General features: G+C 48.5%; 1 protein-coding gene across 8 annotated transcripts in view; it reads right to left on the reverse strand.

The window, feature by feature from the left end:
* Positions 1-407: 407 nt before the first annotated feature.
* The window catches only part of LOC140418994 (uncharacterized), a 578,165-nt gene continuing 555,342 nt past the window's right edge, over positions 408-23,230 (reverse strand). For 4 of the 8 annotated variants that reach the window (XM_072502708.1, XM_072502707.1, XM_072502706.1 and 1 more), the window contains exon 3: positions 408-1,615. In XM_072502708.1, the coding sequence (XP_072358809.1) occupies positions 547-1,500 (954 nt within the window). In that variant the 5' untranslated portion in view covers positions 1,501-1,615 and the 3' untranslated portion in view covers positions 408-546. Of the gene's footprint in view, positions 1,616-9,225; positions 9,349-10,508; positions 10,695-23,230 lie in introns of those variants that run through there. The other 4 variants (XM_072502703.1, XM_072502704.1, XM_072502701.1 and 1 more) reach the window with 4 other exon arrangements.

The raw sequence follows: 23,230 nt of genomic DNA on the forward strand, positions 1-23,230 counted from the left end.
TAAAAGAAAGACTAAACTTTAGATAAAAATGAAGCCTTATACTCCCTCGGTCACCAAACTCTTACTATAGCACTCAAAATGCACCAAATTCAGCACTCAGTGCAAACCCTATGTTCTATGTTTAAGATGAGCCCTGAGAGGGCATGAGGGGAGATGGGAGAGAAACGAGAGAAAGATGTGGGTTCAGGGCTCGGGAAAGGATGACATTTAGAGACAGTTTGGTCCGGTGGGCTCGTGGAAGGGAGGGAAGCAGCAGAGGCAGCTGATCGGATTTTCTCAATCTCAGTCACAAAGAAGCTCCTCACACTTCTTGTTGGAGGTGAGGATGGAAGAGACGGGAGAGCGAGATTACTTCAAAAGGAACTAACTTGTGTCAGAGTAATTAAAAAGTTTCAGCACACTGCATATTTCACACAAATCTAATTTATTTGACTTTTAGCCAGAATATTACCCCTGTAAATGGGCTGGAGTTTATCAGCAGAAAGAGACCCAAATGAACATGGTTCAGTCCTGAATGTGAGGAACAGCAAAATCCAATCACTGTCGTTATTTGTGGCCTCGTTGGTGTTTCAGCAGGAGGGATGAAGTGGCGAATCCCTTCCTACACTTGGAACAGGTGAACGGTCTCTCCCCAGTGTGAACTCGCTGGTGCTTCTGCAAGGCAGATGACTGAGTGAATCCCTTCCCACACCAGGAGCAGGCGAATGGCCTCTCCCCAGTGTGAATTCGCTGATGTGCAGTGAGGTGAGACGATTGTCTGAACCCAGTCCCACAATGAGAGCACCTAAACGGTCTCTTGTCAGTGTGAACACGTTGATGGCGCATCAGTTCCCCAGAACGTTTATAACAATTCCCGCAGTCTGGACAATGAAATGGTCTCTCCCCAGTGTGAATTCGCTGGTGATTCAGAAGTTCGGATGACTGAGTGAATCCCTTCCCACACTTGGTGCAGACGAATGGCCTCTCCACTGTGTGAGTTCGCTGATGTACAGTGAGGTTAGATGATCGTCTGAACCCAGTCCCACACTGAGAGCACCTGAATGGTCTCTCGTCAGTGTGAACACGTTGATGGCACATCAGATCCCCAGTTCTTTTATAGCACCTCCCGCAGTCTGGACATTGAAACGGTTTCTCATCAGTGTGAACTAGCTGGTGACTCAGCAAGTGGGCTGAAATAGTAAAGCCTTTCCCACATGTGGAGCAGGTGAATGGTCTCTCCCTGGAGTGAAGTCGCTGGTGTGTGGACAGAGCGGATGGCTGAGTGAATCCCTTCCCACACGTGGAGCAGATGAACGGTCTCTCCCCAGTGTGACTGCGTCGATGAGTTTCCAGCTTGGATGGATGAGTGAATCCTTTCCCACAGTCCGCACATTTCCACGGTTTCTCCTCAGTGTGACTGCATTTGTGTCTCGTGAGGCCTGATGATTGACTGAATCCTCGTCCACACACACAACACGAGTACGGTTTCTCCCAACTGTGAACAATGCTTTTTCCTTCCATGTTCAAAATCTCATGATATTCAGCAATGATAAATTGAGGACTCTGTCAGACCCTGATGTGATGCTTGGTTTGTGTTTCCGGATCTTGAAGTCTCACCTTCGAACACCCTGTGAAACTGATTGAAAACAGAAAATAGGGAGTGAGAGAGAACCCACAAAAACACAAAGGCAGGTTGTGAAATTGAGCTGAATGAATCTGGTCATTTGTGGGGCCGGCACTGGGAAAAGGGACCATGAAAACTGCTGGATTGTTGTAAAAAACAAACTGGCCTCTTTGGGAGGAGAGAGGAAGAGGTGAAGAGGGATTTTGTATATCTACAAGACATATTAAGAGAGTAGTTGGCAAAGCAAATTCGACCTTGAGCTTCATAACTGACACAGAAACTATGCTTCTGGTGGCAGTGATTGGCACTGCTGCCTCACAGTGCCAAGGACTCGGGTTCAATTCTGGCCTTGATGATTGTCTGTGTGGAGTTTGCACTTTCTCCCAGTGTTTGCGTGCGTTTCCACCCGGTGCTCAGGATTCCTCCAACAGACAAAAAAATAATGATAATAATAATCACTTATTGTCACAAGTAGGTTTCAATGAAGTTACTGTGAAAAGCCCCTAGTCGCCACATTCCGGCGCCTGTTCGAGGAGGCCGGTACGGGACTTGAACCCGCGCTGCTGGTCTTGTTCTGCATTACAAGCCAGCTGTCTTAGCCCACTGTGTTATACCAGCCCCAAAGCCCCTAATCGCCACATTCCGGCGCCTGTTTGGGGAGGCTGATAGGGGAGCAAGTTAGATGGATTGGCCTTGATAAATTGCCCCTTAGTGTCCAGGGATGTGCAGGTTTGGTGGGGCTATGGGGTTACAGGGACAGGGTAGGGGTGTGGGCCTAGGCAGGGTGCCCTTTCAGTGAATCAGTGCACACTTGATGGGCCGAATGGCCTCCTTCTGCACTGCAGGAATTCTATGGTTCTAATTCTATTCTATGAATCTTTATAAAGCTCTGGTCACCACTCTTCAGGAAGGATGTGAAGGTTCTTGGAGAAGGTGCAGACGGGATTTACCAGAATGGTTCCAGCAAAGGAGGTTGAGGGGAGATTTGATTCAGGGACACAAGATTATGCCAGATTTCCATCGGGTGGACAAAGAAACACTGTTTCCATTCACTGATCGTACAAGCAGTCGGGACACAGATTCAAAGTTTTGGGTAAAACCTGGATTGAACGATATAAGATGCTGAGGGGTCTTGACAGGGTGGATGTGGAGAGGATGTTTCCTCTTGTGGGAGAATCTGGAACAAGGTGGTCACTGTTGGAAAGTGAGGGGTCACCCATTTCAGATGGGGATGAGGATTTTTTTTCGCTCGAGGGTTGTAAAAGAGGGGGTGGCACAGTGGTTAGCGCTGCTGCATTACAGCACCAGGGACCCAGGTTCACGCCTGACCCTGGATGACTGTGCAGTTTGCACGTTCTCCCTGTGTCTGTGTGGGTTTCTTCCGGGTGCTCCGGTTTCCTCCCACAGTCCAAAGATGTGCAGGTTAGGTGCTAAATTGCCTCTTCATCTCCAAGGATGTACACGTTGGGTGGGATGGGAGGATGGGGCAGGCTGGGGGTTTCGGAGGGTTGGTGCTGACTTGGGCTCCTTCTGCACTGTGGGGATTCTATGACTTAGATCTTGCGTCCTTAAAACGCAGTGGAAGTCGAGTCCTTGAATATTTTTAAGGCAGAGATGGATAGATTCTCGATAAGCAAGGGGGTGAAAGGTTATCGGGGTCGGCAGGAACATGGAGTTGAGGTTAAAATTATTGTATGATGGAGCAGGCTCGAGGAGCCGACTCCCAGTTTGTGTGTAAGGAGCAGGCTCGAGGGGCCGACTCCTAGTTTGTGTGTAAGGAGCAGGCTCGAGGGGCCGAGTGGCCTGCTCCTAGTTTGTGTGGAAGCATGCAGGTACAGCATGCGGTAAAGAAGGCAAGTGGTTTTTTGGCCTTCATAGCAAGAGGATTCGAGTCGAGGAGCAGGGATGTCTTGCTGCAATTATACAGGGCCTTGGTGAGGCCACACCTGGAATATTGTGTGCAGTATTAGTCTCCGTATCTGAGGAAAGATGATCTCACTAAAGAGAAAGAGCAGCAAAGTTTTGCCAGGCTGATTCCTGGGATGGTGGGACTGATGTATGAGAGATTGAATCAGTTAGGATTGTATTCGCTGGAGTTCAGAAGAATGAGGAGGAATCACATAGAAACCTATAGAATGTGGGCTGCACGATGGCGCAGTGGTTAGCACTGTTGCCTCACGTCACCAAGGACCTAGGTTCGATCCCGGCCCTGGGTCACTGTCCGTGTAGAGTTTGCGCATTCTCCCTGTGTCTGTGTGGGTCCCACCCCCACAACACAAAGATGTGCAGGGTAGGTAGATTGGCCATGCTAAAATTACCCCTTAATTGGGAAAAAAAAGAATTGGGCACTCTAAATTTATATTAAAAAAAAACCTATAACATTCTAACAGGGCGAGACAGATTAGATTCGGGAAGGATGTTCCCGATGGTGGGTGTGTCCAGAACCCGGGGTCACAATCTGAGGATACGGGATAGCATGGGCAGCACAAGTGGCTAGCACTGTGGCTTCACAGCGCCAGGGTCCCAGGTTCGATTCCCTGCTGAGTTACTGTCTGTGCGGAGTCTGCACGTTCTCCCCGTGTCTGCGTGGGTTTCCTCCGGATGCTCCGCCTTCCTCCCACAGTCCAAAGATGTGCAGGTTAGGTGGATTGGCCACGCTAAATTGTCCTTAGTGTCCAAAAAGGTTAGGAGGGGTTATTGGGTTACGGGGATTGGGTGGAAGTGAGGATTTAAGTGGGTCGGTGCAGACTCGATGGGTGAATGGCCTCCTTCTGCACTCTATGTTCTATGTTCTATGACAGACCATTTAGGACAGAGGTGAGGAGAAATGTCTTCAACCAGAGAGTGGTGAGCCTGTGGAATTCATCACCACAGGAAGAATTGAGACCAAAACATTTCATGTTTTCAAGAAGCAGTTAGATACAGCACTGAGGGTGAAAGGGATCAAAAGATATGGGGGGAAAGCGGGATTAGGCTATTGAGCTTAATCAGCTCTGATCGTAATGGATGGTGGAGCAGGTTCAAAGGGCCAAATGGTCTCCTCCTGCTCCTATTTTCTACGTTGCTCCGTATCTATGCATGTAAATGGTCCAGGAGGTATGAGGAAGAATGTTTTTACACAGCCAGTGGCAATTACCTGAACCTTGCTGCCTATGACGGAGTTTAGAAATAGACACCAATGAATGATTTTTTTAAAAATTGGATAGAAACCTGAGAGAAATAAAGCTGTTAGGATACAGGGATAAAGCAGGAGAATGAGACTGACTGGATTGTTCCAGATAATAACAGTAATCTTTATTAGTCTCACAGGTATGAATGTTTGAGGTGAGGGACGCCGTCAGTGTCCCTGCTGATTTCACCTGTGGGAAGCGCACCCATCTCCAGCTCCTCAGAAACCGCGTTAAGGAACTGGAGCTGGATGAACTTCGGATCATTCGGGAGGCAGAGGTGGTCATAGAAAGTAGCTTCAGGAATGTAGTTACTCCGAAGAATCAAGACGGTGACGGTGAGAGGGGCTGGGAGGAAGCAGTCAGTGCAGGGATCCTCTGTGGTCGTTCCCCTCAGTAACAAGTATACCCTTTTGGATACTGTTGAGGGGGACGACCTACCAGGGGTAAGCCACGGTGAACAGATCTCCAGCACTGAGTCCGTCCCTGTAGCTCAGAAGGGAAGGAGGGAGAGCAGGAGAGCAATAGTTATTGGGGACTCGATAGTTAGAGGGACAGATAGACGGTTCTGTGGCAGCGAAAGAGACTCACGGATGGTATGTTGTCTCCCGGGTGCCAGGGTCCATGACGCCTCGGGCCGTGTTTTCAGAATCCTTAAAGGGGAGGGGGAGCAGTCACAAGTCGTGGTACACATCAGTACCAACGACATAGGTAAGAGAAGGGACGGGGATTTAAACCAGGAACTAAGGGGGCTAGGGAGGAAGCTGAGAGCCAGGACAAACCATGTTGTCATCTCTGGTTTGTTGCCGGTGCCACGTGCTCGTGAGGTGAGGAACAGGGAGAGAGTGCAGATAAACACGTGGCTGCAGGGATGGTGTAAGAGGGAGGGTTTTAGGTACGTGGATAATTGGAAAACATTCTGGGGAAGGTGGGACCTGTACAGACAGGGCGGTTTGCACCTGAACCAGAGGGGCACCAATATCCTGGGAGGGAAATTTGCTACGGCTCTTCGGGGGGGGTTTAAACTAATTTGTCAGGGGGCTGGGAAAACGAGCTGTAGTCCAGAAGCCAGTGTTGAGAGTAGTGAGGTACTGAGGAGGGTATCAAGGTCGCAGGAGTGTACCAGCAGACAGAAAGATGGGTTGAGGTGTGTCTGCTTCAATGCAAGGAGCATCTGGAATAAGGTAGGTGAACTTGGAGCATAGGTTGGTACTTGGGACTACGATGTTGTGGCCATTTCGGAGACATGGTTAGAACACGGACAGGAATGGTTGTTGGAAGTTCCGGGGTATAGATGTTTCAGTAAGAGTAGGGAAGGTGATAAAAGAGGTGGAGGAGTAGCATTGTTAATCAAGGATAGTTTAACGGCTGCAGAAAGGCAGTTTGAAGGGGATCTGCCTACTGAGGTAATATGGGTTGAAGTTAGAAATAGGAAAGGAGCGGTCACATTGTTGGGAGTTTTCTATAGGCCCCCAAATAGTAATAGAGATGTGGAGGAAGAAATTGCAAAACAGATTATGGATAGGTGTGGAGGTCTCAGGGTAGTTGTCATGGGTGACTTTAACTTTCAAAATATTGATTGGAACCTCTATAAGTCGAACAGTTCGGATGGGGCAGTTTTTGTACAGTGTGGATAGGCCGACAAGAGGGGGGGTCACATTGGATTTGATACTGGGTAATGAACAGGGCCAAGTGTTAGATTTGTTTGTGGGAGAGCACTTTGGAGATAGTGACCACAATTCGGTGTCTTTCATTATTGCAATGGAGAGGGACGATAGGGCAAGGTTTATAATTGGGGGAGAGGTAATTATGATGCGATTAGGCAAGAATTAGGGAGCATAAGATGGGAACAGAAACTGTCAGGGAAAGGCACAAATGAAAAGTGGAGCTTGTTCAAGGAACAAATACTGCGTGTCCTTGATAGGCATGTCCCTGTCAGGCAGGGTGAAAATGGCCGTGTGAGGGAACCATGGTTCACAAAAGAGGTTGAATGTCTTGTCAAGAGGAAAAAGGAAGTATGTCAGGATGAGAAAACAAGGTTTAGTAGGGTCGCTTGAGAGTTATAAGATAGCAAGGAATGAGCTGAAAAAAGGGCTTAAGAGAGCTAGGAGGGGGCATGAGAAGTCCTTGGCGGGTTGGATCAAGGAAAACCCCAAGGCATTTTACTCTTATGTGAGAAATAAAAGAATGACCAGGGTGACGGTAGGGCCTGTCAAGGACAGTAGTGGGAACTTGTGCATGGAGCCAGAAGAGATAGGAGGGGCGTTGAATTAATACTTTTCTTCAGTGTTCACAAAGGAGAGGGACCATGTTTTTGGGGATGAGTGTGTGATACAGGCAGGTAGGCTGGAGGAGGTAGATGTTCTGAGGAAGAATGTATTTGCAATTTTGAAAAACCTGACGGTCGACAAGTCCCCTGGTCCAGATGGGATATATCCAAGGATTCTTTGGGAGGCAAGGGATGAGATTGCAGAGCCTTTGGCTTTGACCTTTGGGTCCTCACTGTCCACGGGGATGGTGCCAGAGAGTGTTGAATGTTGGTCCTCTGTTCAAGAAAGGGAATAGGAATGACCCTGGTAATTGTAGGCCAGTTAGTCTTACTTCGGTGGTCGGTAAGATAATGGAAAAGGTCCTGAAGGATAGGATTTTTAACCATTTGGAAAGATGCAGCTTAATCCGGGATAGTCAACACGGATTCATGAAGGGTAGGTCTTGCCTCACAAATTTGATTGAATTCTTTGAGGAGGTAACGAAGTGTGTAGATGAAGGTAGAGCAGTTGATGTTGTATACATGGATTTTAGTAAGGCGTTGATAAGGTTCCCCATGGTCGGCTCATGAAGAAAGTAAGGAGGTGTCGGATAGAGGGAAATTTGGCCAATTGGATAAGTAACTCGCTATCACATAGAAGACAGAGGGTGGTGGTGGATGGAAAATTTTCAGACTGGAGACCAGTTACCAGCGGTGTACCACAGGGATCAGTGCTGGGTCCTCTGCTATTTGTGATTTTTATCAATGACTTGGAGGAGGGGGCTGAAGGGTGGGTCAGTAAATTTGCTGATGACACCAAGATTGGTGGAGTAGTGGATGAGGTGGAGGGCTGTTGTCGGCTGCAAAGAGACATTAATAGGATGCAGAGCTGGGCCGAAAAATGGCAGATGGAGTTTAACCCTGATAAGTGCGAGGTGATTCATTTTGGTAGAAAAAATTTGAATGCGGATTACAGGGTCAATGGCAGGGTTCTGAGGAATGTGGAGGAACAGAGAGATCTTGGGGTTCATGTCCACAGATCTCTGAACGTTGCCACTCAAATGGATAGAGCAGTAAAGAAGGCTTATAGTGTGTTAACGTTTATTAAAGGGGGCTTGAGTTTAAGAGCCGCGGGGTTATGCTACAACTATACATGATTGTGTGAGACCACATTTGGAGTATTGTGTGCAGTTCTGGTCACCTCATTATAGGAAGGATGTGGAAGCATTGGAAGGGGTGCAAAGGAGATTTACCAGAATGCTGCCTGGTTTGCAGAATAGGTCTTATGAGGAAAGGTTGAGGGAGCTAGGGCTTTTCTCTTTGGAGTGGAGGAGGCTGAGAGGTGACTTAATGGAGGTTTATAAGATGATCAGGGGGACAGGTAGAGTGGACGTTCAGAGACTATTTCCTCGGGTGGAGGTAGCTGTTACAACGGGTATAACTATAAGATTCAGGGTTGGAGATATAGGAGGATTTCCGAGGTAGGTTCTTTACTCAGAGTGGTTCGGGGGTGGAATGGACTGCCTGCTGTGATAGTGGAGTCGGACACTTTAGGAACTTTCAAGCGGTTATTGGATAGGCACATGGAGCACACCAGAATGACAGGGAGTGGGATAGCTTGATCTTGGTTTTGGACAATGCTCGGCACAACATCGAGGGCTGAAAGGCCTGTTCTGTGCTGTACTGTTCTATGTTCTATTGTTACATTAACACTGCAATGAAGTTCCTGTGAAAAGCCCCATGTCGCCACATTCCGGCACCTTTTGGGTAGACAGAGGGAGAATTCAGAATGTCCAATTCACCTAGCAAGCACATCTTCCGGGACTTGTGGGAGGAAACCGGAGCACCCGGAGGAAACCCACGCAGACACGGGGAGAACGTGCAGACTCCACCCATTCAGTGACCCAAGCCGGGAAAGAAACCGGGTTCCCTGGCGCTGTGAAGCAATGGTGCTACCATGTCGATTAGAGAGCTGGCATGGACCGAATGCTTTTCTCTGTCCCACAATTACAGATTTTTTTGTGCAATCTAGTTTTGTAATTTAACCCAGGGGGGTTCAGATAAATCTGTGCTGCACTCCGAGGCCATTCTACCTTCCTCAGGTTTGTTGTCCAGAACTGAACACAGTTCTCCAGGTTTGTGAATCTCGGGGCTTTTCTAATCACAGTGAGACCTGAAATCTTCCCTCACAGACAGAACAGACAAACCTTTTACCTTCCACACCCAGATGCTGCTGATATGCAGGTTCTGATGAACCGAGTGACTCTGTCAGATTGCAATGTGACGTTTGGTTTGCGTTTCCCGTCTGTTAAACCTCCAATTCCAGTATCCTGTAAATTTACAGAAACCTCACTGTCAGTTTAGGATAGAAATTCACAACATTCTCTCCTCGCCAACTTTGATTAAATGTATTTCTGGAGGTTTGATCACATGACCTGCCCCCATCCTCCAGCCATTAATCGGTCAACGCATCCATCCTTGTGACACACTGCCTTCCTCGGCCAATTGGGAAGCAAAAGGACTAATTACCTCACAGGACAGTGTTTGGCTGTCAGCCAATCAACCTTTATCCCATTTTCAATCATTTATATCCGCTTAAGAGAAATGTTCAAAAAAATATTTTTTACTATCCTAATCATTTTCCAAAGATCCAAAAATATTTTCCACTGTCCTAATGATTTCCTAAGTATGAATCTCACCGAGACAGAAGGTAAAATTTGAATTCATTGCAAGTCTACTGATGACCATGAAACCATTGTCAATTGTTGTAAAGACACATCTGTTCACTCATGTCCTTCAGTGAAGGAAATAATCTATCCTTACCTGGTCTGGCCAACACGATTCCAAACCACAGCAATGTGGTTGACTGTTTAAATGCCCTCCGAGATGGCCGAGCAAGCCACTCGGTTTGAGGGAAATTAGGGATGGGCAATAAATGTTGACCCAGCCAGTGACTTCCACAAATGATCAAAATAAAATTTGGGGGCAGCACAGTGGGCTATCCCTGATGGCTCACGGCGCTGAGGACCCTCGGTTCGATCCCTGCTCTAGGTCACTGTCCTTGTGGAGTTTGCACATTCTCCCCGTGTTTATGTGGGTTTTGCCCCCACAACCCAAAGATGTGCAGGGTAGGTGGATTGGCCAGACAAAATTGCCCCTTAATTGGAAAAAATGAATTGGATACTCTAAATTTATGAAAAAAAAATCAAAAAAATAAAATTTTGGAGACTCCAGTCAGTGAATCCGGGAGAGTTGGCATCTGGCTCGCAGCGCATGCGCCCTGCGGCACCTTGTCCATTGTAAAGATGGCGGCCGGTAACCCAGGCCTGTTACCGCTCAGCCCTCAGTCTATAGAGAAAGTGCCAAAGCCCCAACATTCACCAGCTCTAAGGACACACCTTAGCTCCCTTTCCAATCTGAAAGCAGCCTGAGCTGGATTTACATTCCCCTTAATTGATCATTGCTGGGTGATAATCCTGTACTTCCTGACCTCACACCACTGTGACAGCACCTTCACCACACAGACTGCAGCAACTGACCAAACATCACCTTCCCAGTTATTCCTGAAGGCACCGCCTTCCCAACCTGGCCCCTTGCCTGAGGTGTGGTGAACCTCAGGTCACATCACCGCCGGTCAGCTCTCTCTCCCGGGACCAGGCCCTGGTTCACAGCCGCCATCTTGGGGAAACAGAGCGCATGCGCTGGCGTCTTGTTGACGCAACAGGACCCCGAAGGCCCTGGGCGGGCCCTGAAGGTTTCTGTTCCCAGCCGGGTCCTAGTGCCCATTGAAGCTGGGCAACTTGAACCAATCATCATATTGAGATCTGAAGGTGTCACTCAATTCATTACGACCTAAAAAGCACAAACTTTCAATGTGTTTGTTCTGTCTGTGGGCAAAGATTTCAAATATCAGTGTGACTGGAAAAGCACCGACACACACACAGCACATGCCCGAGCGAGAAAGTTCCAGTGAACTAACTGTGGAAGGAGATTTAACCAGTTTCACAGCCTGAAAGAACATCACACCATTGACAGCAATGAAAGACTGTACACGTGTTCTGTGTGTGGACGAGGATTCAACTGATCATTGGATTGGATTGGATTGGATTTGTTTATTGTCATGTGTACCGAGATACAATGAAAAGTATTTCTCTGCGAGCAGCTCAACAGATCATTAAGTACATGAAAAGAAATGGGAATAAAAGAAAATACATAATAGGGCAACACAAGGTACACAATGTAACTATGTAAGCAGCGGCATCGGGTGAAGCATACGGAGGTGTAGTGTCAATGAGGTCAGTCCATAAGAGGGTTGTTTAGGAGTCTGGTAACAGCGGGAAGAAGAGGACTTCTGGTGGCGGCTATCAAGGAATAAGTCACACATTTGCTGGCTCCCACTCGAGTCAGCATTTTGGACCTTTACCCCCAATTTTCTACCGGACTTGAATTGTAAAACTGATGACAGAAGCAATTGTGTACTGAATTCCCACATTGGTGCATGGAGAGAAGGACTAGACGTGCTCGTCAAGGCAGAAACAGAAAGACAGAGAAGGCTTGGGGTCTGAAGGAGCGGACGCTGGGGCATACATCGCGGACATGTTTGAGAAGCTGCTGGGGGATGGGACATTCCCCCGACTCTTGGAGGATTAGCACACTGGGCTAAATCGCTGGCTTTTACAGCAGACCAAGGCAGGCCAGCAGCATGGTTCAATTCCCATACCAGCCTCCCCGAACAGGCGCCGGAATGTGGCGACGAGGGGATTTTCACAGTAACTTCATTTGAAGCCTACTTGTGACAATAAGCAATTTTCATTTTCATTTTCAGGTGGACAGGGCTCACAGAGCGCTCGCGAGGAAGTCATGAATGGGAGACCCCCAGAGGGCAATGGTGGTGAGATACCACAGGTGCTTGGATAAGGAGCGCATTCTACAGTGAGCCAAGCAGACACAGAGCTGTAAGCGGGACAACAGTATCCTGCGGATCTATCAGGACCTGAGTGTGGAAGTGGCCAGGAGAGGAGCAGGCTTCAACCAGATCAGGTCGATCCTTTTTAAGAAAAAGGTGAAATTCAAACTGTTGTATCCGGCCCGACTTCGGGTCACGAGGAGCAGCACTTTTATTTTGAGTTGCCTGAGGACGCGCTGGACTTCGCGAAAAGGAAAGGACTGGTGGTGGACCGAGAACTTTTGAACTTTGCTGCAATGTTCATGTTTTTTTCAGTTTTTCTGTTCTTCTTTTAAAAAAAAGTTTCTTGTTTCTCGTTTTCTGGAAGCTGTTTGTAATGCATTTTGCATTGATTTGGGACCAGCGGTAGAGCTGAGTGAGTTAAGATTTTAATTTGCACTGTTGGGGATGGAGGTATGCTTGTTTAGATTTTGGTGTTTTCTGTCGGGCAATTGTGTGGGGATTGTATGACGTTGGAGTTTGTTTGTATGAGCAAGGGGAGGGTGGGGAGGGAACTCTAGGTGGGAGACTATCCAGCGCCAGGGATGGGGCCAGCAAGCGAGCTGGGCAGGCTTGCTCACGAAAGCGCAGTGGTGGGTGTGCATATGTTCGGTTTATTAAAGGGATTGGGTTACAGAGTGTGGTTACTAGGGGGAGGGAGGGGGTGAATGTTCTGCTGACGAAGGAGGGATTTGGGCTAAGGGACAGAGAGGAGGTTGGGGGTGGAGGCTGTCTGGGGGCGGGCTGGTGGAGGTGCAGAGCATGGGCTGCAGGTGGGCCCAAAAAAGGGGATGGCTGATCGGTGAAAGGGGGAGGCAATGAGCCCCCCAACTAGGTTGATCACCTGGAATGTTCGAGGGTTAAATGGGCCGGTCAAGAGGGCATGTGTGTCGCGCATCTTAGGGGACTGAAGGTGGATGTGGTAATGTTGCAGGAGATGCACCTTAGAGTAACTGATCAGATTAGATTGAGGAAAGGCTGGGTCAGTCAGGTCTTTCACTCGGGACTAGACTCAGAGACTGGAGGGGTCGTGATCCTGATCAATAAGCGGTTGGTGTTTGAGGCGGGTAGAATAGTCTCAGATGTGGGAGGTCGGTACATTATGGTCCGTGGGAAACTGGAGGGGGTGCAGGTGGTATTAGTAAATATGTACGTGCCAAATTGGGATGATGTGAAGTTTATAAAGAGGCCGCTGAGGAAGATACCGGACCTGGACTCGCAAAGTTGGTCATGGGAGGAGACTTCAACACAGTTATTGACCCTGGCTTGGACCGGTCAAGCTTGAAAACGGGCAGGGTGCCAGCAATGGCAAAGGAACTAAAAGGGTTCATGGAGCAGATGGGGGGGGGGGGGGGATCCATGGAGATTTGGGCAGCCGAGGGTGAAGGAGTTCTCCTTCTACTCACACGTGCACAGAGTGTACTCCCGGATTGATTTCTTTGTTTTTGAGTAGGTGAGTAGGGCCTTATTGACAGGGGTGGTGGACACAGGGTACTCGGTGATCACAATCTCAGGCCATGCTCCACACTGGGTTGACCTGCAGGTTAGTAAAGACAGTAACCAGCGCCCGCACTGGAGGTTGGATGTGGGACTTTTGGCCGACGAAGGGGTATGCGAGCGGCTGAGGAAATGTATTCAGAATTACCTGCAGGTCAATGACATGGGGGAAATTTAAGCAGCAATGGTCTAGGAAGCAATGAAGGCAGTGGTCAGAGGGGAGCTGATCTCCTTACGGGCCCAGAGGGAGAAGGTGGACAGGGCAGAGATGGGCCGACTGGTAAAGGAGATACTACAAATTGATAGGAGGTATGTGGAGACCCCAGAGGCAGGGCTTTTAAGGGAATGGCGGAGGCTACATCGGAGTTCGGCTTGTTAACCACAGGGAGGGCGATGGAGCAGCTGAGAAAGGGGAGGGGGGCGATCTGTGGGTATGGAGAGAAGGCCAGCAGAATGCGTGCACAGCAGCTTAGAAAGAGGGAGGCAGCCAGGGAGATAGGGAAAGTAAATGACGGAGATGGGAACCTGGTTGGAGATTCAGCAGGGGTGAATAAGGCGATCAGGGATTTCTACAGTAGGCTGTATAGATCGGAACCCCCCAGCTGGGACGGAGGGGATGAGGCACTTCTTGGAGGGACTGAATTTCCCAAAGGTGGACGGGGAGCTGGTAGAAAGGCTGGGGGCCCCAATTGGGTTGGAAGAGATAGCGGAGGGCCTGAAGGCCCTGCGGTCGGGTAAAGCCCTGGGGCCGGACGGGTACCCAGTGGAGGTTTATAAAAGATTCTCTGGGATATTGGGGCCGGTGCTGTTGAGCATGTTCAATGAGACAAAGGAAAGAGGGGTGCTGCCCCCGACGTTGTCACAGGCCACGATTTCGCTGATCCTTAAGCGGGTCAAGAACCCGGAGCTGTGTGGATCCTCTTGGCCGATCTCCTTGTTGAATGTAGATGCCAAATTGCTGGCCAAAATTTTGTCATCCAGGATTGAGGATTGAGTTCCTGACGTTATTGGGGAGGACCAGACGAGGTTTGTTAAGGGTAGGCAGTTGGTGGCCAATGTAAGAAGGTTGTTAAACGTGATCATGATTCCCCCGGAAGGTAGGGAGTTGGAGGTAGTGATCGCAATGGATGCAGAAAAGGCCTTTGATTGGGTAGAATGGGATTATCTGTGGGGGGTACTGGGACGGTTCGGATTTGGGCGGGGTTTGATTGACTGGGTCAGGTTGCTGTATCAGGCTCTTGTGGCAAGTGGGCCGATGAATAGGACAACATCGGACTATTTTAGACTGCACAGAGGGGCGAGACAGAGATGTCCCCTTTCCCCACTGTTGTTTGCGCTGGCTATAAAGCCACTGGCGATTGCTCTGAGAGCCTCAAGGGGCTGGAAGGGGCTGGTCCGGGGAGTGGGGGGGGGGGGGGGGGGGAGCACAGAGTCGCGCTCTATGCAGACGCTCTGCTTCTGTATGTATCGGACCCAATGGAGGGGATGGAAGAAATTATGAGGATTCATGGGGAATTTGGCCAGTTTTCGGGGTATAAGCTAAATATGGGTAAAAGTGAGGTGTTTGTGGTCCAGACGAGGGGACAGGAAAGGCGATTGGGGGAGCTGCAGTTTAGATTAGTAGGGGGAAGCTTTAGGTCCATAACCATTGAAGTGGCGCGGGAATGGGACCGGCTGCATAAATTAAATTTGGCCCGGCGAGTAGACCAAATGAAGGATGATTTCCGAAGGTGGGATGCACTTCCGTTGTCACTGGCTGGGAGGGTGCAGATGGTGAAGATGACGGTCCTCCCAAGATTCGTGTTCATGTTTCCATGTCTCCCCATCTTTATTCCGTGGTCCTTTTTTAAACGGGTCAACAAAGTGATGTTTGGGCGAGTAAGGAAGGTAATGCTTGAGTGGAGCCGGGGAGAGGGCGGGCTGGCGCTGCCAAATTTTAGTAACTATTACTGGGCGGTGAATATAGCCATGCTCAGGAAGTGGGTGGTGGGGAGGGATCAGCATGGGAGCGAATGGAGATGGCTTCATGCAAGGGCACCAGTCTGGGGGCATTGGTAACTGCGCCTCTGTCATTCCCGTCGGCACGATACTCCACTAGCCCCATGGTGGTGGCGGCCCTGAGAGTCCGAGGGCAATGGAGGAGACATGTGGGAGCAGAGGGAGCATCGGTCTGGTCCCCAATCAGTAATAATCACCGGTTTGCCCCGGGATGTATGGATGGGGGGTTCCGGATATGGCGGAGAGCAGGGATTGAGAGGATGGGGGATATGTTTATAGAGGAGAGCTTTCCGAGTATGAGGGCACTGGAGGAGAAGTTTGGGTTGGCAAGGGGATACGAATTCAGGTATCTGCAGGTGCGGGACTTCCTACGTAAAGAGGTGTCAACCTTCCTGCTCCTACCGCTAAGGGCAATTCAGGACAGGGTAGTTTCCAGAGGATGGGTAGGTGAAGGGAGCTTTTCTGACATTTACAAGGAACTTATGGGGTCAGAGGAGATGCAGACCGAGGAGCTGAAGCGCAAGTGGGAGAAGGAGCTGGGAGGAAAGATACAGGATGGTCTATGGGCAGACACGTTGAGTAGAGTCAACGCGTCCACAACATGTGTCAGGCTCAGCCTGATACAATTCAAGTTCGTTCAGTCGGGCTTACATGACTGGCCCGGATGAGCAGATTCTTTGGGGTGGGAGACAGGTGCGCAAAATGTGCGGGAGGACCAGCGAACCATGTCCACATGTTCTGGACATGTCTGAAGCTGAGGGTATTTTGGCAGGGGTTTGCAGATGTCATGTCCACGGTGTTAAAAACAAGGGTGGCATTGAGTCCAGAGGTGGCGATTTTCGGAATGTCAGAAGACCCAGGAATCCAGGAGGAGAAAGAGGCAGACGTTCTGGCCTTTGCTTCCCTGGTTGCCCGGAGACGGATATTATTAGCTTGGAGGGACTCAAAGCCCCCGAAGTCAGAGACCTGGCTATCGGACATGGCTAGCTTCCTCTGTTTGGAGAAAATCAAGTTCGCCTTGAGAGGGTCAATGTTAGGGTTCACCCGGAGGTGGCAACCGTTCTTCGACTTCTTCATGGAAAATTGATCATCAGCAGAAGGTGGGGGGGGGGGCGGTTAGTTTAGCTTAAAGTAGGGGGTTATTAAAGGTGGGACCTGTAAGGGCGGGTGACGGCTTTTGCACTATGTATATAGTTTCATGTACATTGTTTATTTTGTTGTTACAACACCAGAAAATACCTCAATAAAATGTTTATTTTTTAAAAACAGCGGGAAGGAGCTGTTTTTGAGTCTCTCCGTGCGTGTTCTCAGCCTTCTGTATCTCCTGCCCGATGGAAGATGTTGGAAGAGTGAGTAAGCCGGGTGGGAGGGGTCTTTGATTATGCTGCCCACTTTCCCCAGGCCATGAGAGGTGTAGATGGAATCAATGGATGGGAGGCAGGTTTGTGTGATGGACTGAGCTATGTTCACGACTCTCTGAAGTTTCTTGCGATCTTGGGCCGAGCAGTCGCCATACCAGGCTGTGATGCAGCCTGATAGGATGCTTTCTATGGTGCATCTGCAAAGGTTGGCAAGACTAAATGTGGACATGCTGAATTTCCTTAGTTTCCTGAGGAATTTTAGGCACTGTTGTGCTTTCTTGGTGGCAGCGTCAACATGGGTGGACCAGGACAGATTTTTTGAGATGTGCACCCATAGGAATTTGAAACTGCTAACCATCTTAACCTCGGCCCCGTTGATGCTGACAGGGGTGTGTGTACAGTACTTTGCTTCCTACAGTCAATGACCAGCTCGCTAGTTTTGCTGGCATTGAGGGATAGACTGTTGGTTTTGGAGCTTTGATATGAGCTTGGCTGGGATTATGGCGTTGAAGGCGGATATGTAGTAAATAAATAGGAGTCTGATGTCGGAGTCCTTGCTGTCGAGATGCTCTAGGGATGAGTGTAGGGCCAGAGAAATGGCATCTGCTGTGGACCGGTTGTGGCGGTATGCGAATTGCAGTGGATCAAGGCGTTCTGGGAGTATGGAGGTGATGTGCTTCATGACCAACCTATCGAAGTACTTCATTATCACTGAAGTCAGGGCCACCGGTTCTTCTTTGGCACCGGTGTATGATGGTGGTCTTCTTGAAGCCAATCTGGACAGACACAAGGACACTGGCACCATGGAGAAACCATGGAAATGTGGGGATTGTGGAAAGAGATTCAGATCCCTGTCTGTGCTGGAAATTCATCAGTGGAGTCACACCGGGGGAGGCCATTCATCTGCTCAGAATGTGGTCAAGGATTCACTCAGCTGTCCAACTTACAGAAACAGCACAGAACTCACACCAGCGAGAAACTGTTCATCTCTCTTTGTGGGAAGGGATTGCCAACTAACTGACCTCAGTTCAAACCGACTTCTTCACTCTGACTTGAGGCGGTTTAAATGCTCCAGCTGGGAAAGAGCTTTAAAAGTAACAAGCTTTTGCTGACTCACCAGCGAATTCACAGTGGGGAGAGGCTATTCACCTGCTCCGTGTGCGGGAAGTGATTCACTCATCCAGCCTACTGAAACACCACCGAATTCACACCGGGGAGAGACCATTCACCTGCTCCGTGTGAGGGAAGTGATTCACTCATTCAGCCTACTGAAACACCACCGAATTCACACCGGGGAGAGACCATTCACCTGCTCCGTGTCTGGGAAGGGATTCACTCAATCATTCAGCCTGCTGAAACACCAGATTACACCGGGAAGAGACCATTCACTGCTCTGTGTGTGGGGAGAGATTCACTCAGTCATCCACCCTGCTGAATCACCAGTGGGTTCACACTGGGGAGAGACCATTCATTTGCTTCATGTGTGAGAAGCGATTCACTCAGTTATCCCAGTTTCAGAGGCGGTGTATGGGGGAGATGATGGCGTAGTGGTCTTGTCGCTGGACTAATGATCCAGATACCCAGGATAATGACCTGTGGACCTGGGTTCAAAGATGATTGGGCCTAGGACACTACCCTGAGGAACTCCTGCAGTGATGTCCTGGAGCTGAGATGATTGACCTCCAAACACCACGACCATTTTCCTTTGTGCCAGATATGACTCCAGTAAGTGGAGCGTTTTTCCCCTGATTCCCATTGACTCCAGTTTACCTAGGGCTCCTTGATGCCATACTCTATCAAATACTGCCTTGATGTCAAGGGCAGTTATTATCACCTCTCGCATTCAGCTCTTGTGTCCATGTTTGAACCAAGATTGTAATGAGTTTAGGAGCAGATTGACCCTGGCGGAACCCAAACCGAGCATCCAAGAGAAGGGTATTGCTGAGTAAGTGCCACTTGATCGCACTACTGATGACTCCTTCCATCACTTTGCTGATCATGGAGAGTAGATTGACAGTGTGATAATTGGCTGGATTGCATTTGTCATGTTGTATACAGGACACACCTGGGCAATTTTCGACAGTGTAGATGCTAGTGTTCTAGCTGTGCTGGGACAGCTTGGCTAGGGGTGCGGCAAGTTCAGGAGCACAAGTCATCAGTGCTATTGTCCCTATATTGTCAGAGCCCATAGCCTTTTCAGTATCCAGGGCCTTCAGCCGTTTCTTCATATCACGTGGAGTGAATTTATCGGCTGAAGACTGACATCTGTGATGCTGGGGACCTCCGAAGGAGACCGAGATGGATCATCCACTCGGTACTTCTGGCTGATGATTGTTGCAAATGCCTCAGCCTTGCCTTTTGCACATATGTGCTTGGCTCCTCCATCATTGAGGATGGGGATATTTGTGGAGCCTCCTCCTCCAGTGAATTGTTTAATTGTCCACAACCATACGTGACTGGATATGGCAGAACTGCAGAGTTTGGATCTGATGTGTTCGTTATGGAACCGTTTAGCTCTGTCTATTACTTGCTGCTTATGCTGTTTGGCACACAAGAAGTCCTGTGTTGTAGCTTCACCAGGTTGACACCTCATTTTTTGGTATGTCTAATGTTGTTCCTGGCATGTTCTCCTGCACTCTTCATAGAATCAGTGTTGATCCCCTGGCTTGGTGGTAATGGTAGAGTGGTGGCCATGAGGGTGGCAGGTTGTGGTTGAATACAATTCTGCTGCTGCTGATGGCCCACATAGCCTCATAGATGCCCAGTTTTGAGTTTCAAGATCTGTTCGAAGTCTATCCCATTTAGCACAGTGGGGTAATGCCACACAACACGATGGAGATAATATCCTCAATGTGAAGACGGGACTTTGTCACCACAAGGACTGTGCGGTGGTCACTTCTACTGATACTGTCATGGACAGATGCATCTGCAGCAGGCAGATTGGTGAGGATGAGGTCAAGTATGCTCTTCCCTCTTGTTGGTCCCCTCACCACCTGCTGCAGTCCCAGTCTAGCGGCTAAATCCTTTAGGGCCCGGCCAGCTCGGTCTGTGGTGGTACTACCAAGACACTCTTAGTGATGGACATTGAAGTACCCCTCCCAGAGCATAATCTGCTCCCTTGCCACCCTCAGTGCTTCCTCAAAGTGGTGTTCAACATGGAGGCGTACATCATTCATCAGCGGATGGTGGCCGGTACATTGTAATCAGCGGATGGTGGCCGGTACATTGTAATCAGCGGATGGTGGCCCGTACATTGCCCATATTTAACCTGAAGCCGTGGGACTTCATGTTGACTTCATGTTCTCAACAGAGTCCATGTTGAAGACCCCCAGGGCATCTCCTTCCTGAATGTATACCACTGTGCCGCTGCCTCTGCTGGATCTCTCCTACCGGTGAGACAGGACATACCCAGGAATGGTAACAGTGCTGTCTGGGACATTGTCTGTGAGGTATGATTCTGTGAGTATGACTATGTCAGGTTGTTGCTTAACTAGTCTGTGAGGCAGCTCTGCCAAGTTAAATATAGTCTTAAACTCAAAGTCAAAACGTATCTTGGCAAATATATTCCCAGAGGTTTGGGAAAGTTTTCAGAAAAAAACAATAGATGAGCAAAAACAGGGAGGACATATACCATGAGGATAAACTAGGAAGTAATATAGAAATGGACTGCAAGAGTTTCCTTAAATTCTTAAAAATGAAGAGAGGCACTGAAGTGGACGTCGGTTCCTGAGAGAATGAGACTGCGGAAATAATGATAGGGAGTCAGGAAATGGCAGAGGAGTTAAATAAATACTGTGAGTCAGTCTTCACGGTAGGAGACAGTAATAGCATTCCACAAATACTAAATAATCAAAGGCAAAAGGGAAGGGAATAATCACAATAACTACACCAGAGAAAAAGTATTCGGAAACGAATGGAGCAAAAGTCTGCTATGTTCCTGGCCTGATGGGTTGCATCCCAGGATAGTAAAGGAAGTAGCTGCAGAGATAGTGGATGCCCTGGTCAAATTATTGAAAAGTCCCGAAGGATTGGAAAACTGCTAATGCAACATCTTTATTTAATAAAGGAGGGAGAAAAGAAACAAGTAACGATAGGCCAATAAACTTAACATCTGTCATTGGGAAAATGTTAAGAGTCCATTTTAAAGGATGTAATAGCAGAACATTTTGAAAAGCATAATATAATCAAACAGAGTCAGCATGGCTTCATGAAGGGGAAATCATGTTTGAAACATTTGGTAGAAATTTTTGAGGTGGTAACAAGCAGGATAGATGATGGGGAGCCAGTAGATCTAAAATACTTGGATTTCCAAAAAGTGTTTGATAAGGTACCACACAACCAGCTACATAATAAGATAAGAGCTCATAGTGTTGGGGAACTGACCATGATAATGCATGTTCTCCCCGTGTCTCCGTTGGTTTCGTCCAGGTGCTCCGGTTTCCTCCCACAAGTCCCGAAGACATGGTTGTTAGGTGAATTGGACATTCTGAATTCTCCCTCAGTGTACCCGAACAGGCATCGGTGTGTGGCGACTAGGGGGTTTTCACAGCAACTTCATTGCAATGTCAATGGAAGCCTACTTGTGACAATAATAATAATTATTATAAAAGACAGAAAATTGGGATAAGGGGGCATTTTCAGAATGGCAACGTAACTAGCGGAGTGCCGCTGGGATCCATACTGGGGCCACAGTTATTTACCATATATATTAATGACTTGGACAAGGGAAGCGAATGCACTTTTGCAAACTTTGTGGATGACACAAAAATAGGTGGGAAGTCTACACACGGCTATAAACAGGTTAGTTGAGTGGGCAAAAACTTGAGAAATGGAATATAATGTAGGAAACCGAAAATGTATGCACTTTGATGGGAAGAATAAAGGAGCTGAATATTATTTAAAGTGAGAAAGACTACAGAAAACTGCAGCACAGAGGGACCTGGGGGTCCTCGGGCATAAATCACAAAAGCTAGCGTGCAGGTTCAGCAGGGCATTTGGGAAGGTAAATGGAAGGTTGGCCTTTATTTCAAAGGGAATGCAGCATAAAAATAGAGAAGTCCAGCTGAAATTATACAAGGCAATAGTTAGACCACACTTGGAATACTGTGAACAACATTAGTCCCCTTTCCTGAGGAAAGATATGCGGGCATTGGAGACAGTCCAGAGAAGGTTCACTAGGTTAGAACATAGAACATAGAAAAATACAGCACAGAACAGGCCCTTCGGCCCGCGATATTGTGCCGAACCTTTGTCCTAGATTAATCATAGATTATCATAGAATTTACAGTGCAGACGGAGGCCACTCGGCCCATCGTGTCTGCACCGGCTCTTGGAAAGAGCACCCTACCCAAGTTCAACACCTCCACCCTATCGCCATAACCCAGTAACCCACCCAACACTAAGGGCAATTTTGGACACTAAGGGCAATTTATCATGGCCAATCTACCTAACCGGCACATCTTTGGACTGTGGGAGGAAACCGGAGCACCCGGAGGAAACCCACGCACACACTGGGAGGAGGTGCAGACTCCGCACAGACAGTGACCCAAGCCGTAATCGAACCTGGGACCCTGGAGCTGTGAAGCTATTGTGCTATCCACAATGCTTCCGTGCTGCCCTTAAGAACAAATTAACCTACACTATATCATTCCACCATGATCCATGTACCTGTCCAATAGCCGCTTGAAGGTTCCTAATGTTTCCGACTCAACTACTTCCACAGGCAGTGCATTCCATGCCCCCACTACTCTCTGGGTAAAGAACCTACTTCTGACATCCCCCCTATGTCTTCCACCATTCGCCTTAAATTTATGTCCCCTTGTAATGGTTTGTTCCACCCGGGGAAAAAGTCTCTGACTGACTACTCTATCTATTCCCCTGATCATCTTATAAACCTCTATCAAGTCGCCCCTCATCCTTCTCCATTCTAATGAGTAAAGGCCTAGCACCCTCAACCTTTCCTCGTAAGACATACTCTCCATTCCAGGCAACATCCTGGTAAATCTCCTTTGCACCTTTTCCAAAGCTTCCACGTCCTTCCTAAAATGAGGTGACCAGAACTGTACACAGTACTCCAAATTTGGCCTTACCAAAGTTTTGTACAGCTGCATCATCACCGCACGGCTCTTAAATTCAATCCCTCTGTTAATGAATGCTAGCACACCATAGGCCTTCTTGACAGCTCTATCCACTTGAGTGGCAACTTTCAAAGATGTATGAACATAGACCCCAAGATCTCTGCTCCCCTACATTGCCAAGAACCCTACCATTAACCCTGTATTCCGCATTCATATTTGTCCTTCCAAAATGGGCAACCTCACACTTTTCAGGGTTAAACTACATCTGCCATTTCTCAGCCCAGCTCTGCATCCTATCTATGTCAATTTGCAGCCGACAACAGCCCTCCTCACG

This window comes from Scyliorhinus torazame, chromosome 5 (genome assembly GCF_047496885.1).
Source record: "Scyliorhinus torazame isolate Kashiwa2021f chromosome 5, sScyTor2.1, whole genome shotgun sequence".
NCBI lineage: Eukaryota > Metazoa > Chordata > Chondrichthyes > Carcharhiniformes > Scyliorhinidae > Scyliorhinus > Scyliorhinus torazame.